Below are 14122 nucleotides of genomic sequence, written 5' to 3'. Positions count from 1 at the left end.
AAATATTTGATTGATCACGATAATGATCCTTTCTAGATCACTCAGCACATATCAAATATATAGTAACAGATACTAGAATGTGTTTACCTCTTATAGAGATCCTAATTATAACAAAAGTACTATTTCAGCAACTACATTAGAAGAAAAGCACAAAAGTTGTTTCACCTTCTTTTCAAATACTTTTATGACTTTCACAAAGCAATCTATTTAAAATTCCCAACGTGTCCTATATACTTACCGCAGTAGTGACTCAGCATCATGATAACCAATGGGATGGACTGGAATTTTTGGGAGACCTATACCACTGGCTTTGTCTAATCGGTAGGTGTATTCTGAAAACAAAAGAAAGATATTTATATTTACAACTCTCAGAAGGAATGTGTACAATTCATAGCACAGTTCTAACACAGGAGTCAAGAGTTATTATTTCATTTTCCTAGAAACTGGGTTGACATTTCTACAATGACTTCGTTCTTTACACTTCATCAACATGTCTTCAGAGAGACACTAACAAAAATTCTCCCGTTATTATCTGCAGTCATACATCTAGAGCTGGCTAGAAATTTTTAAATTAATTCTTAATTTTTGGGTTGAAATGTTTTTGGGTAGAAATATTTCTTTTCACATAAAGGGACTTTGGACAAAGCCAAAGAGCAAGAACAAGAGCAAAGAGAGAGCCAGTAGTCTGATGCTTGGAACATTCAGCTGGGAACTGAAAAATTTTGCCAGTTGATAAGAGATGTAGATAAAATCTTATACACTCAGTTACTGAATATTCTGTTCTCTTGCTGTTTTCATGGAAAAAAAAAGGTCTAGGCTTTGCCTTGTCAGAACTCAAATATAAATTTTGATTTTTTCTTTTTTTACAAAACAATCTTAATTTTCACAGTGTGGGCAAAATTTAACATTTGAAAGCTATTTCTCTAGCAGATGTGGAAAAGAATGGATTTTCCTCCTTAATACAGCATTTGGAGGGACCCTTATTGTGAAAAGCAGACAGAGATTCATCAATCTGAGATGAAAAGGAATTCACTGGATCGAGTATGAGGAACTAGAAATCATCCCCACGGTCAGTTGCTGCTATGCTGCAACTGTGGACACATATCCTCTTCTAGCTCAAGTACTGGCGAAAGAGACAACTTTCCCCATCATTAGGCACTACTCTTCTTGAAGTCACTGCCTCTTTCAGATATGCTGGCTCAGCTACTGGCATGAGTGGTCCTTAATACATTTCAGTCAAAATGAGCTGGATTCGGTGTTAGACAAAATGTCTCAGGCAGAACTCAAATGAGCAGCTGAGGCAGCGTGAGCTGAAGGTGATGAACCAGCAGGGAATGGTAATGACATAAGTCTCAGTGTGGAAGACCTAGCGCTGCTGGTGGGGCCCCTTGTGGAGGGTAAGCAGCCCACACCTGCGGGAAGGGGAACTGCAGAAACAAAGAAACCTGTGAGCTGTGCAGGCTGGCTCTTTGCTTGCTGATGTGAAGCAGAAATAAAAACTAGTGTTTCAACTGTCAAATACTGGTGTCATGATCTCTGGGTTATGTAAGAGAGTAAACTTTTGTAGGTCTGTGAAGTTATACAGCCCAGTGCTGCACAGTAGGGGTCTCTTAACCTCCCCTCGCTTTCTCTTATGTACCATCTGCAGAAGTGCCTTGCTGAAGTGAAGGCCAAAGCTGCCTCCTTTGAGCAATGGAAAAAAACAGGAAAAGATGTAGTATGTTCCCAAGGGAAGGAATATCCCTGTCACCCTCCCCAACCCCTTCTGAAACTAGGCCCTCAGAGAATGACTTCTTCAGGGTCACTCACCCTTTGCAGGATAACCTGGTGTCAGAGGATCCCCTGCCCCATTCAGGTTTAATACATTTCCACGCTGAGCTCCTCCACCTGGCAGGTTCCAGCCGGTTGGATAGGGATTTACTCCTGGGGCACAGTAGTCAGCAGGGTCAGAGTACAGAATGACTCCCTTGGCACCTGCCAATTCAGCATTCTTTACCTGCAAAGCAGATCTCTGGTCCTATTCAGTCCCTTATAGCTTGACATAGTGTTCAAGGGGCAAAAGAAAGTATTATAAACTACACTGATTATACCTCAAAGCCTTTTACACTACTTGGGCTAAGTAAAGAAATTTTTATAGGAATTAAAAATCTGGTCTATATCTGTCTCATACCATGTAATTTCCTGGAAATACATATGCAGATATCGGGTTCCATATGAATGTAAGAGATCTGCTGTTGCTTTGAAAGTAAGGAATGTAACTGCAGTAACAAGGAAACCATCCTCCAAGATATTACTACATAAACTGAACTGGTATTCTGTTACTCAGATCAAAGCTATCACCAGATCATTAAAATGTATACATCATGGATGGAAAAAACTGTCACAAACACTGATGCAACCTTATCTTTCAGCTAGTCACGTATTTACCTAGACGATCTCCTGAATGTATCTCAGGGCTCAGACTACACAGAAAGATGTGTTACTAGAGAGCTTGAATCTGTCCTCTGTTTGTAAACAAGCCTAACTCCAAAGAGTGCATATACTTATAAAGGCAAAAGGACTGATCTGCATGCTGTTTTGATTAAGAAAAGTGTTCTCATACCCATGTCAATGGCAAAATATATTAGTGTAATCCTGGTTGATGGAGATAAAGACAGACAGAATATAGTTCATTCTGACACCCCAATTTATTTTGCTACTAGGTAAGACTGATGTATAGTGTGTGAGTGGCAATTAATCCTCAAAACGGTTTTAAATTTGGGTATTTTAATCCAGAGTTACTATAGCTTTTCTAGGAAATATAGCACTTGTCTTCATCCTCTATCCTATTCTTCCCACCACTAGGAAATCTAAATGAAAGTACAGTTCTTCAGATTGTATACAGGCTGCCTAATTCTTCATTATGAGTTGTATAAACAGCTGTTAGAAATACTACCTTAAGAATGAACGTGTCATCTCTTTGTGTCAATGAGGACATGTCACTTCCAAACCACAGAACAACTGCCCCTTTAAATTTTAGTAGTCTGATATGCTTGTATTTCATTTTAATATATGACTCATAGACCACACTGCCTTCTTTAATTTTTTAAGTCTTTTCCATTCAGATAGTACCTTTAAAGATGGTAACTTATGAACAATTTAGTGAAAATACTAGCTGACCAACAGTATGAGTCACATTTTTCACAGGAGAAAATGACATATATGTTAATCAGTGAGTTATCTATTCAAAGGGGACACATTAGTCAAGAACATACAATAAGATTAGGTATTCCAAAGAGGAGATTCAGTGTTTGGCCCTCTGAAGTAACAGAGGAATATAAAATATAGTCCTACGCAAATCACAGTCAGACTGATTTTTGTGCAAAAGTCAAATACACTTACAGTAGATTGTTCCTTGACAACCCTATTGAGAAAAGCACTTGAGTAGGTGCTTGAAGTAAGCTCATGATTACGTACTTCTCTGTCAGGCCATGAATGTTTCCAGAAATGTATAGTTTACAAATATTTATGTGATGGGGACATGAATAAATATATAGAGAGTTTTAAATAACCTCCCTACAGATTAGTCTCTGCCTAGTTTAGAGAAACCATTATAAATAAACACAGGATAGGTGTTTTAAAGCACAGCTGAACCACTAGAGAAGAATAGGCTGGTTAGAGCATGTTGCCTAAAAACATATAATTTATAGTATGTAGATGAATATAAAAAAACCACATAATTTTTCAAACTATTTATTTTTATCTTTTAGATGTATTCTCTCTCTATATATAGAATATATATTTTAATTTCCTACTCAAAAACTATCTTTGAACACAGCTCTATGAAAAGTTCAATTACACTAAAATCTCCAGAAGACATTAAGGTAGGAATTTCAGTCTTTTGGAATCAAGTAGAAGACAGCACAAGTAAGATTTTTATATAGATGCATTACCTTATTTCCTCTGAAGATCTTGCCATATCTAGCGATAACAATCTTTCCTGTACAGTTGATTCCCATTTCACGCTCTAGCTTAAAGAAGTCCTCAGTGCGGCCATAATTCACATACACTAATTCACCCTGATAGAAGGAGGTAGAATTTGAAACAAGAATGTCAATGAACATGTGAGAAGGAGAATGTGATCTAGTAAGAGAATAAGCTAAGAACAACAGGCTCTGGTATTGGCTCTGATATGAATTCTTCTTTGATCATGAGCCAAATAGATAAGCAAGTGACATCTAATGAACTTAGGCTCCTACCATCAGAAGCTGCCTGACTTTGGTTTCCATGTAGAATATAAGATATCGCTTCTAAATTAGAAACATAGAATAAGTGCTCTGAGTATGGCCCTTGCTTCTCTTTGTTGGCTTTATAAGAAGCTGGAGTCAGCCTCAGAGAGCTGGAGGTATTTTGGACCCAGACATCACAGGAAATAGCAATTGTATCTTAAGCATCACAGTAGACTGGTGCTTATATCCTATAAAATTCTCAGGACCCTTGATTCCTGTTCAATACTGTAGAAGCTACAGACTATCATAAGTAGTACACTTTGCACATGAATGAAGTATCCTTCACGCTTGTGTTTCAACCATGTTATTCAATACTTGGTGCATGATTCATCTTCCTTAACGTCAGCTACCTAAAAGATGTATGCATAGTCTACTAAGGTCAGGCAGTGCTCTATAGCCAGTGATGAGAGTTTTGAAGTTCTAGGGAGTTTTCACTTCCAAACCTGTTTTAAACACCTTTTTTAAGACAGAATAAATTGCACTTTGGAAACGCCTCTCATTGACTGTAGATGGATCTTCAAAGAACAGTTTCGGGTAGATGACTATAATTTCAAACAACTAAAATTAGATGACAAGAAACTCTTCCTTAGTGGGTTTTTCTGTATTACCAGACACATCCAGAGAGATCTTCCCTTTTATTTTTGAAAAGGTGCAAGCTTAAAGGTCTTACACTGATGAAATTCCCAGACTAGACATTTAGTTCAGCTGATGTTACAGCACACAGCACATCCTGATAGACCATGGTACAGTCATTTTAACTGTACTGGTTTCATCACTAACCTGCTCAAATTGCAATTTCTTCTTAAAATAAGAAAAAATGAACCAGAATCTCAGTAAGTGTAAATTAATGAAATAAGGGGAACTGCATTTAGATAAGGGGAGCAGTTTCACACCTGCTAAGATTCTGGCCCTCTCTGTTCAGAGTGTATCACAAACACAAGGATCATTCCTGGAGAGGCTTTCCTGAATTTATACACTAGCTTTTCCTCCCAGTAAAATCAAAGGTAACTCTACTGAAGTCGAGAGAGATTTTCTAGTGTAATTAGATTTTCTAGTGTAATTAGATTATTTATACCAAAATGTAATAAAATCTTTTGTTTCCTGAACTTGCACAGCTTACTAACAAACTTCAGAAAGTACAGGAATTAAATACTGGGCTAAGTAAGAGCACTGTCAGCAGGCTGAGATTCAACGTTAGATACAGAATTTGGTCCTTCATTTTATTATAAATTATTTAGAATATCTTGCAGAAAATGCTTAAATTTGTAGGCTACTGTATTTTTTCAGGCAAGTACAAAAATACTGGTTTGAACGGTCTGGCTTACATAATTGCAGAGCTTTAATTAAGGGCGATTTGCTGGTTGCCACAATCAGAGTAGTTGTTCTACAACGAAATATAAAACAAGTTATCATGAGAGTAAAATTTTATGGTAGAAACCTATTCATATATTTTACAGTGTGCCTTTTTATAAGGTCTTTGATTAAGTAAGTGCCATCACAGAAAGATAAGGACAGTTCTGTTCCTTAGGAAAAGCTCTCATAACTATATCTGATGGAAAGTATATAATCCAGATTTATAGTGGGAAGGAAAACAACATTTTTCATGGTGTTGCAGAGTAATTAATCTTTGGATTTATGAAACTACATTAAAAGGTATTTATTGGACGTATTACATAGCAAATCACACTTCCTTAATGCAATTCCTTTAGCATCTCTGAAAATCCTTCATCTTTAACTTTCATTAACATGATGAAGGATTACACCAATGCTATGAATTTCTCATCAGAGTATTGTGACAATTTATACCATAACATAATAAAATCCCTCATGTTTATAGAACTGCCACTTAAAAAAATATTACAAAATAAAAGTTATGAGAATGTAGTGTGGACTCTTCTTACAAAATGTCTTTTGGGCTCTTTTAGCTGTGTTAGAGGGCTTAAGCCTACATCTTGCTTGTGACCATCATAAACTGTATGTGAGTACTTGTACAGTCAAGTCACTTAAAAAGGAAAGAGGAGAAGAATTTTACTGTTATTGATGATACTGATATTCCAAACCGATATTACTGTGTGTAAGAACAGAACATGACTTCACTTTGTTACTTTGCCTGCTTTCCACTAAAGGTTTCTATCAGAAGAGGCCTCTGCTAGAAGCTTAACTTCTTTTCATCTGAACTGGGGGTTGGACCAGATGATCTGGTCCCTTCCTTCCCACTACCTTTTTCAGGGCTTTTCAGGCTGAAGTGCCTTGTAATTTCACTTTTTCAATGGTTTCTTTCAAACTGATGCTGCCACATGCTGCACTTAACACTTCCCTCCCTAATGACACAATGGTCTTGAAGTCTTTTAAAGGAAAGAAAGTTTACTCACTTTGCAGCATTAAGAGATAAAATAATTTCTTGTGATAAAGAGCAGTCTCATCCGACCTAATGAAAGTATACTGCTTCCTGACCATAAGTATGGGATAATCAAACCATTGTAGCCATAGTAAGCAACACTGGTGATGCTCTTACTGTTTAAATGATAAGAACTAAGAAAAAATTCTAGCATGTTGGACACTGTGATAAAACTAAGTCACTAAAGGTAGCATTCAGTTAAATATTATGACATTTATATTTGGGTGTCTACATATAGACTATTTTCAACAGAGGTATAGTTAATAGAATCAGTGGAGCCTAGACAGTGATCAAGGTGTTCAACCCCTAAGGCTTAATTCAGTTGCCTAAACATAGTGGTCTAGTGCCATTTGAGACAGCCTAGAGTATCCAAGAACAGGGGTAGAAGATATACCACAGGATCCACAAGAAACCTGTGCTTTTCTAGAGTGAGAGCCAGTCAGTACATCCTAGCATCTCAAATGGCACTAGACACCAATGTTTAAGTAACTAAACCAAATGTCAAGATCTTCACTGGGATGAGTTAAATTGTTATCTAGGGTCTGCTGATTGCATTGAGTAAACCTCCACTGACTACCACGGCAGTTCAGACACCAAAAGCACATATGGGCACCTACATGAAAATATCTAAATTTATGTTTAGTCTGAAGCTGAAGCCTGTCTGAAGTGGCTCGTTAACCTGGAGGCAGCCAGATTCTATACTCAGCTGGTGTTGTCCACCTCAGTGACCAGCTTCCCTAGGTGCTTCCAGTTTTGTTTCTGTAACAGTGCAGGAATATAGATTTCCCATGCACTGAAAAGCAGAAATAAGGTGGAACTGTTTCTAAATCTCTGCAGGGTCTCACTCCAGCAGGCAGGTGAGTGTCCCACTCTGACAGAATTTATCCTTCAAAACACAGTCATTTCCACATCTTTTTTTTAAAAAGCAGCTGCTTGAAAAAGTGATGGTGCTAGCAGTACCCAAGTTTACATAACAACTCCATGATTAGAGTACTCCCCCAGAAAAGGTGAGAGCTGAGTTCTTGGCCTCTCTCAGTATAAAGAACTTTGAACCCATTTTTCCCACTTTTGAAGAGCATGGTCTACTCATGAGGCTATAGTTTAGCTGGCATGCAAGTACTTTGCAGCTTTCTTCCTACATTGAACCTGGAGCCCTAAGCAGGAATGATTTGCAAAATTCATGAGCAGAGACAGAACATAAGACTGATGAATGCACTTGCCAAGTTCCAAATCTCTCTTTCTACAGGTTAGTTCTGTTTTTTAATGGAATAGCTTTTAATATAGAATACATAAACAGGCCTGGGAGAATTCACAAGAGTCCAGATACCATTGAGTATTCTCCCTGCTGAGCTATATACATGCTCCCTCCTGTGCTATTTGCAGTACAGATGCAGACAACTGCTCACTGGAGAATGCTATTCTTAACAGTCCTAGCTAGGCACCTATAGCTTCTTGTCAGAATATTATGTAATAAGGAAAACATAAGCATCGTATTTTGAAAAGACAATCTGTCTTTTAGGTATTCTTTCTTTCAGAAATAACATTCTCATATTTGATTAAAATAAAATTATTTTCTAAAGAAGGAAGCTTCAGCTTTTTAAACTTCTTTTTATTATTTCCCATATCCCACCACGTACTGTAGCTCTCCAGAGACCAAATAAAATGGTGAAGATATTCTGTCTTTCTTTCAGGATATTATAGGATAGGAAGTCAGAATCCATGAATTTTACCTTACATTATGTTCCAAAACTTCTACTGCAATTCTTGAAACACTCAAAGCTCTCATATCCTATGGGTTGGAGACTATCTGCCTGGTTCTCCAGGTTCCTTTAAATATCTGAGGCATATGAATAAAGGTATCTTTTGTTTTCTGAACTTGCACAGTTTACTAGCAAATTTCAGAAAGTACAGGAATTAAATACTGGGCTAAGTAAGAGCACTGTCAGCAGGCTGAGATTCAACGTTAGATACAGCTTTGAAGCAGAGATTGGACCAAATGACCTGGAGAGGTCCCTGCCAACCTACGTTATTCTATGATTTTATATAGAAACAGAAGAGATATTGCAAGCAACAAAATATTTTCTAATCTTAGAAATTATTAACTGAAATCACTAATGATCAGAGGATATAAAACTCCTGTTACATGGACCAACTTCATAAAAGAAAACCTGTCATCTGTACAACAAGACAGAAAGGATTAGTGCTAAGCTCAGATCTCAGTAACACTTTGCCCCCCAGCTAGAAATGCTAGCCAAAGCCATTTTCAGGCATATTGTACACTCTGTGTTTATACCTGTCAATGTGAGCCATGGGCAAGCAGCATTTTGAAATTAGGTTATTCATTTGGCTACTTAAATATAAAAATCTTATTTCTTAGTCAAGATGGGAAACAGTAGGGTATATTCATAGTATTATCTGGAGAAGCTTATAGCAACTGATAATATAAAAAAATTATTCATGCATTTTTTAAAGAAAAGGCAAAAAAATCGCATTCTGACTCAAACCAGAGAAAAAATATAAACAGATAGGGGTGATTGCTCAATTATAAAGTTGCTCCATTGCAGAACATCAGGGCTAGCACAGCACTAACACATCTTTTCTACTTATGATGTCAGGTTTTGAACAAATAAAGCTTAAAAGCTAGGAATTTCCCAGTTCTATTATTTTACCTCAGGCATTCCTTGGGCTGAAAATGCACTGTAAGGTGGCACCACATTTCTAACAGCCTCATATCCTGGAGGAGGAGGCTCAAATAAGGATGTGTTGAAAATCTAGTAGGAAAGAAGAAACAAAAAAGTAAGCCAGACAATATGAGAAAGAAGTACTGTATATTCAGGTGCATTTCATAGGCATTTGTCACTTAAAGGATTTTAGTTCTGTGACTCTAAGTGAGGCGTGGCCAAAACTTTTACAAGCACTGGGCATCACTTTCAGTATGCAGATTCAAGGTGTTAACTTGCAAACTGCATCTCCACCCTTCACACAGAATCCCACTTAAATAACATAGGGTCCCTTAAGGTGGTCCCTACACAGCAGATAAAAGCAGGGTTAGACAATAACAGTAAAAAATGGTTTTGTTCTGCTCATCCCTGGAACTTCCACAAGCAACAGAGCTGCACTGTAATGAACTGATTTTGCTTGTGGCAGTACTTCTGGAGGCCTATGCTTTAAGAAACTGAATTTAGCACCATCACCGGTACTGTACAAATGATTCAATGCAAATAATGACACTGACTGCAATTGCCTTCCCCTTTCTAAATAATATAACAATTTAAAAACAATTGAATTACATAAAATAATTCTCTTACATAATTCTCTTTCAATCCATACATCTCAGTATGTTATATGAATCTGGCTAATTATTAGTATACCTAGCATACAGATGGAGAAATAAAAAAACGGCAAACTGGAAGCATCAGTTTCCATGAGTTTTGGATCAGGCCCAACAGCATCAACAGAGCAGATGACAGCTTTCCCTCGCAGTCTTCCAAGGTATTATATGAAGGAGATTTTTCTCCCTGGTTGAAAAATTGTTTTCTTTACCTCATTTCCATGCTCATCAATTATTGAGATGTAGTTGGGCTTAGTTTCATCTGGGTAAGAAAGCAAGACATCATAGTGAGCCAACTGAACAGAATCCAGTCCGAACTCCTTCCACTCAGCTTCGATTTGCTTTGCCAGGTGCAGATTCTCCTCTGTTCCTGCTAGGTGTGGAAGGCGTGTAAAATTGCTAGAGACAAAGGAGTCAGTCAGGATCAGGCATTGCAGGTTATATCAAACTCCTCTTGCCCTAGTTAGAAATAAACTCATTGGAAAACCCCCTAGAGATGAGCAGATGTACCCAGACTAAATCAGGACCCAGTCTCTGCCTCTGTGTTTTTGTCTGTGTTATACATAAGTTGAGGTAAAGGGTTTCAGTTTGTCCTGAACTACTTCAAGTGTAATCTTCCTAGCAGTGTGGTTTAGCAGAAATGACGTGATGACATCAGCTGTAGAGTCTTGTCTTTGTTTTCCTCTTTGTCTGCTGGATGACCTGGATGGCCAATGATTTCTATGCATAATGAGACCAATCTCCCTTGTGAAGTGATGAAATAATTGAATATGATTATCTCTATGCAGTCAGTTTAAAAATGTGCATAATCAATCTGATTCCTACATGCAATTAACTGTATATTCTTCTCAGCTCAATATTTTAATTAATTTTGGCACAAACATTTATTTATCTAGACGTGTTTTGTGCATTTATCTCTGACTGCATCTCATATGCAAGTAAGAGAAAGCGAGTTCACAGCGGCATACAAACAAGGAACAGGAAACCTCATTTGTTTGTGACTTAAAAATCATTTTGTCATACATAGCAAATAACAGTGCAAGGTTTCTTAAACAGTGAGCAACCCACTGCCTGAAAAAAACTTGCCCAGACCACTGAGTAGGTCCAGCGGTAAAGCAAACTGAAGAAGCTCCAAATGAATTAGGTTGTCATCATCACGTCCTCATTCTGTCACAAGACCATGTCATCAACATGTCATAGAAACATGTGCCACACCAGCTAGCGCTAATGAGGAAAACTGGATCTTGGATGTGGAAGGAGTATAAGTTTGGGAAAAATTTTAATTCTTGACCTCCAGGGAGAACAAAACCAGCAAACAAAGTACTTTGTAAGCACTATATATTCTTTGTAAGCACTAAACATTCCTGCTTTTGTACAGAAAGCTGCTAGGTAAAACCACGTTTCTCTGACAAAGTCAACATCTTGTATCAACATCATACTATAAGTCCCTGTTAGAGTGAAGGTACCATTTTCTGGATGATATATTGAACCAAATGCATGGTTATGTGTTAAAGAGCCAATGGTTGTTTTCTGTAAGATTTGAGAATGTTTAACTCTCATGTTTTGGTTAAAATTTGACTTAAGCAATAATATCCTCCTGTATTTATTCCCATTTAATTGAATATTGTGTTTTTCCTCATTTCCTGTTCTAAGCTGTTGACTGCCTGTACTGGTTGTTCTGAGTCATGATTAAGTATTTGCTATATCTCACCACAGAACTGGCTGCATTACAGATAATGAGACAGGGAGTCTGGATGGCAAAAAACAGTCCTTTTACAGAGCTGTTTTGCAACAGTTGACTTGGTAGGAGCCAAAATACAAGTTAAGCCTGTAAAAAATCCCAAGGCTTCAGTTTTCAAGATCACTCTTAGTAGTAAAAAGAATGTACTTTCCAGTTAATTTACCTGCAATAGCTCATGGCAAGTGCACTTAAAGTGAAGTGAGTGGAAGAGCCACAATCTCATCAACTGAAAATGTTTTTTAGTAAGATTAGTTTTAAATGACTTTTTTTTTTCTTTTTGTAAGGCTTTGGGACAAGATACCATTTCAAGCTACTTAATCAGGCTAAGAATTAAAGGCAAGCCAGAATCCATTGATTACTCCTAAGATCACTGATCCTCTGATACTTTTTTACACAGAAAGATAATTTCTTTCAATAAACTATGACTTTTGATCCACTCCTGACTGGAATTAATAAAGGCTTTTAACAAATGCTACACTCCCCTAACAGACAAACTGTTTACAAGGTCCCTAAAATAAACGACTAATAGTCCAACAGCTTCCTTGAAATTAAAGCTTCTAATTAAGTCACAGAAATTAAGGACTATAATAGATTTTTAAAAATCTATATGGTTCTCTTTCACCAACGGAATCTTCAGGAACAAATGTTAGCAGCTTTGCTTTTAGGCTTTAATAAAAGAACCACAGTATTTTTAAAATCACCTGTCTAATTTAAGTACTAAAGGGTCGGCAAGATGAATAAATTATTTGGAAAAAAAATCAAGATCTTAGAAAAGACCCTGAAACTTTAAGATTATTAAATTTATTATGAGCAGTTTAATGTACCATCAGCTGACTAGCTGGTATCTACCATGTCTGTTCTAGCTATTCACCATGCAGAGGGAGAAAGCCTGGAAACATATCTTTCTTCATGAAAGTGAGTATAAGGTCAGAATGGTAGCACATAACGTGCAATTTGGTCACTGCATGATGAAGTGTGAAGGGAGAAGAGTAGTAAGGTATGAAGGTCTAAGCTGTAGGGAGAACTGAAAGTTAGGACCACTGATATGATTTTCTTCTTTTTTATGTTGATGTACTTCATTATTTTCCACTGAATCTCTCCTGACTTAAGTCCTTTCATAAGGTCCAATTTGAAGGGGCACATTAGATAAAACCTATGAACCAGAATCTGTATATCATCCTCAGTCAGTGGGCTGGTTCCGGTTTGAATCCTTTTTTTTTTCTTTTATGATTTATGATTAATAAGCCTACACATCGCTTACTAAAGAAACTGCTTGATGTTTTCAGCTTTCATTTCAGTCATAAATGCCTTCTTCATCTCTTCATGAGGACTCACAGATGTCTTCTCTTCTGTAGGTTTTGCAAGCCAGCCTACACAACACACCAAAATATAATCACGAAAACACCAGGAGAACAATATTTCTATGACACACATCAATTCTGTTTGGGATCACTGCAATATTTTCACTGTGTATTTTATAATTCTTTTTATTAAGGTATGGTCAAGCAGCCACAACCTAGGCAGAGCCTAGTAATATCTGTGGCAGTACCACATACAGTAAGAGAACTCACTGACTAGGTAGATATTGAGGGGAATAAAATACTATGTCTTTTCATCACAGTTACTGTACTGTGGATGCTGAGGAGTCTTATCTATTTTCCTTGAGTACTAGAATGCTGTCAGTCATTTCAGTCACCTCAGTAACAAGGCAGTAGCTTCACAAAAATGCACAGACATACAGACAGCCTTTGTAAGGAACAGATGTCTTGTAACCATCTTCTCACTCTCTGGTCTGTCTGGCTCTTACTCTGGAATCATTCCCTTACTCTATGGGGATTATCTGAATAAGTGATGAGAGGAACACCTGGCCAGAGAGTTTCTGACATCTGTTTTTATTTTCAACTCAGAGACCAGACATGTTCTGTGCAAATGCAGCAGAAGTTACATGGCTAGTGCAAACAGGAGAAACTGGGGGGAGCTAAGAGCAGGCAACACGCTGGCACTGATGAGGGACTGGTCACTACCACAGGGACAGGTTCCTTCCACATGAGGAGAGGGTAGTTCAGTCAGGGCTTTCCAATGGCATGAACCCCAAATAAATATCAAAAGGCATTCCAAAATACAAGCAGTTTTTTTGTTTTCCTTCCTCCCCTTCCCCCCCTCCATGTTGATCCTTATCCAGGTGAGGAAGAGAAGTGAGCAAGGGAAGGGAAGCTGCCTGTGGGAACCACCTGCAGCTCTGCCTGCTTGGGCCGTGTGGGAGATGCAACAGTAAATTAAAGATTACTTTCCCCCTTCTGTCTGCTCTCCTCCAACCCCAAATCTGTCTATCGGTGTGTGAAAAATCTTCCTCCTTATCGCATTTCGGCTGTGTTGTTTAAACG

The 14122-nt window shown here is 37.7% G+C and overlaps 1 protein-coding gene across 2 annotated transcripts in view; it reads right to left on the bottom strand.

The window, feature by feature from the left end:
• Positions 1–14122, bottom strand: part of LOC106495541 (putative N-acetylated-alpha-linked acidic dipeptidase) — a 36568-nt gene that overhangs the window by 21855 nt on the left and 591 nt on the right. For both annotated transcript variants that reach the window (XM_067289451.1, XM_067289459.1), the window contains exons 2-7: positions 13000–13108; positions 10210–10396; positions 9336–9437; positions 3933–4058; positions 1810–1996; positions 239–332 (exon numbers count right to left, since the gene is read on the bottom strand). In XM_067289451.1, the coding sequence (XP_067145552.1) occupies positions 239–332; positions 1810–1996; positions 3933–4058; positions 9336–9437; positions 10210–10396; positions 13000–13108 (805 nt within the window). The remainder of the gene's footprint in view (positions 1–238; positions 333–1809; positions 1997–3932; positions 4059–9335; positions 9438–10209; positions 10397–12999; positions 13109–14122) is intronic.

Source organism: Apteryx mantelli, chromosome 1 (assembly GCF_036417845.1).
Source record: "Apteryx mantelli isolate bAptMan1 chromosome 1, bAptMan1.hap1, whole genome shotgun sequence".
NCBI classification, from domain to species: domain Eukaryota; kingdom Metazoa; phylum Chordata; class Aves; order Apterygiformes; family Apterygidae; genus Apteryx; species Apteryx mantelli.
This window is presented reverse-complemented; position numbering and strand designations above follow the sequence as displayed.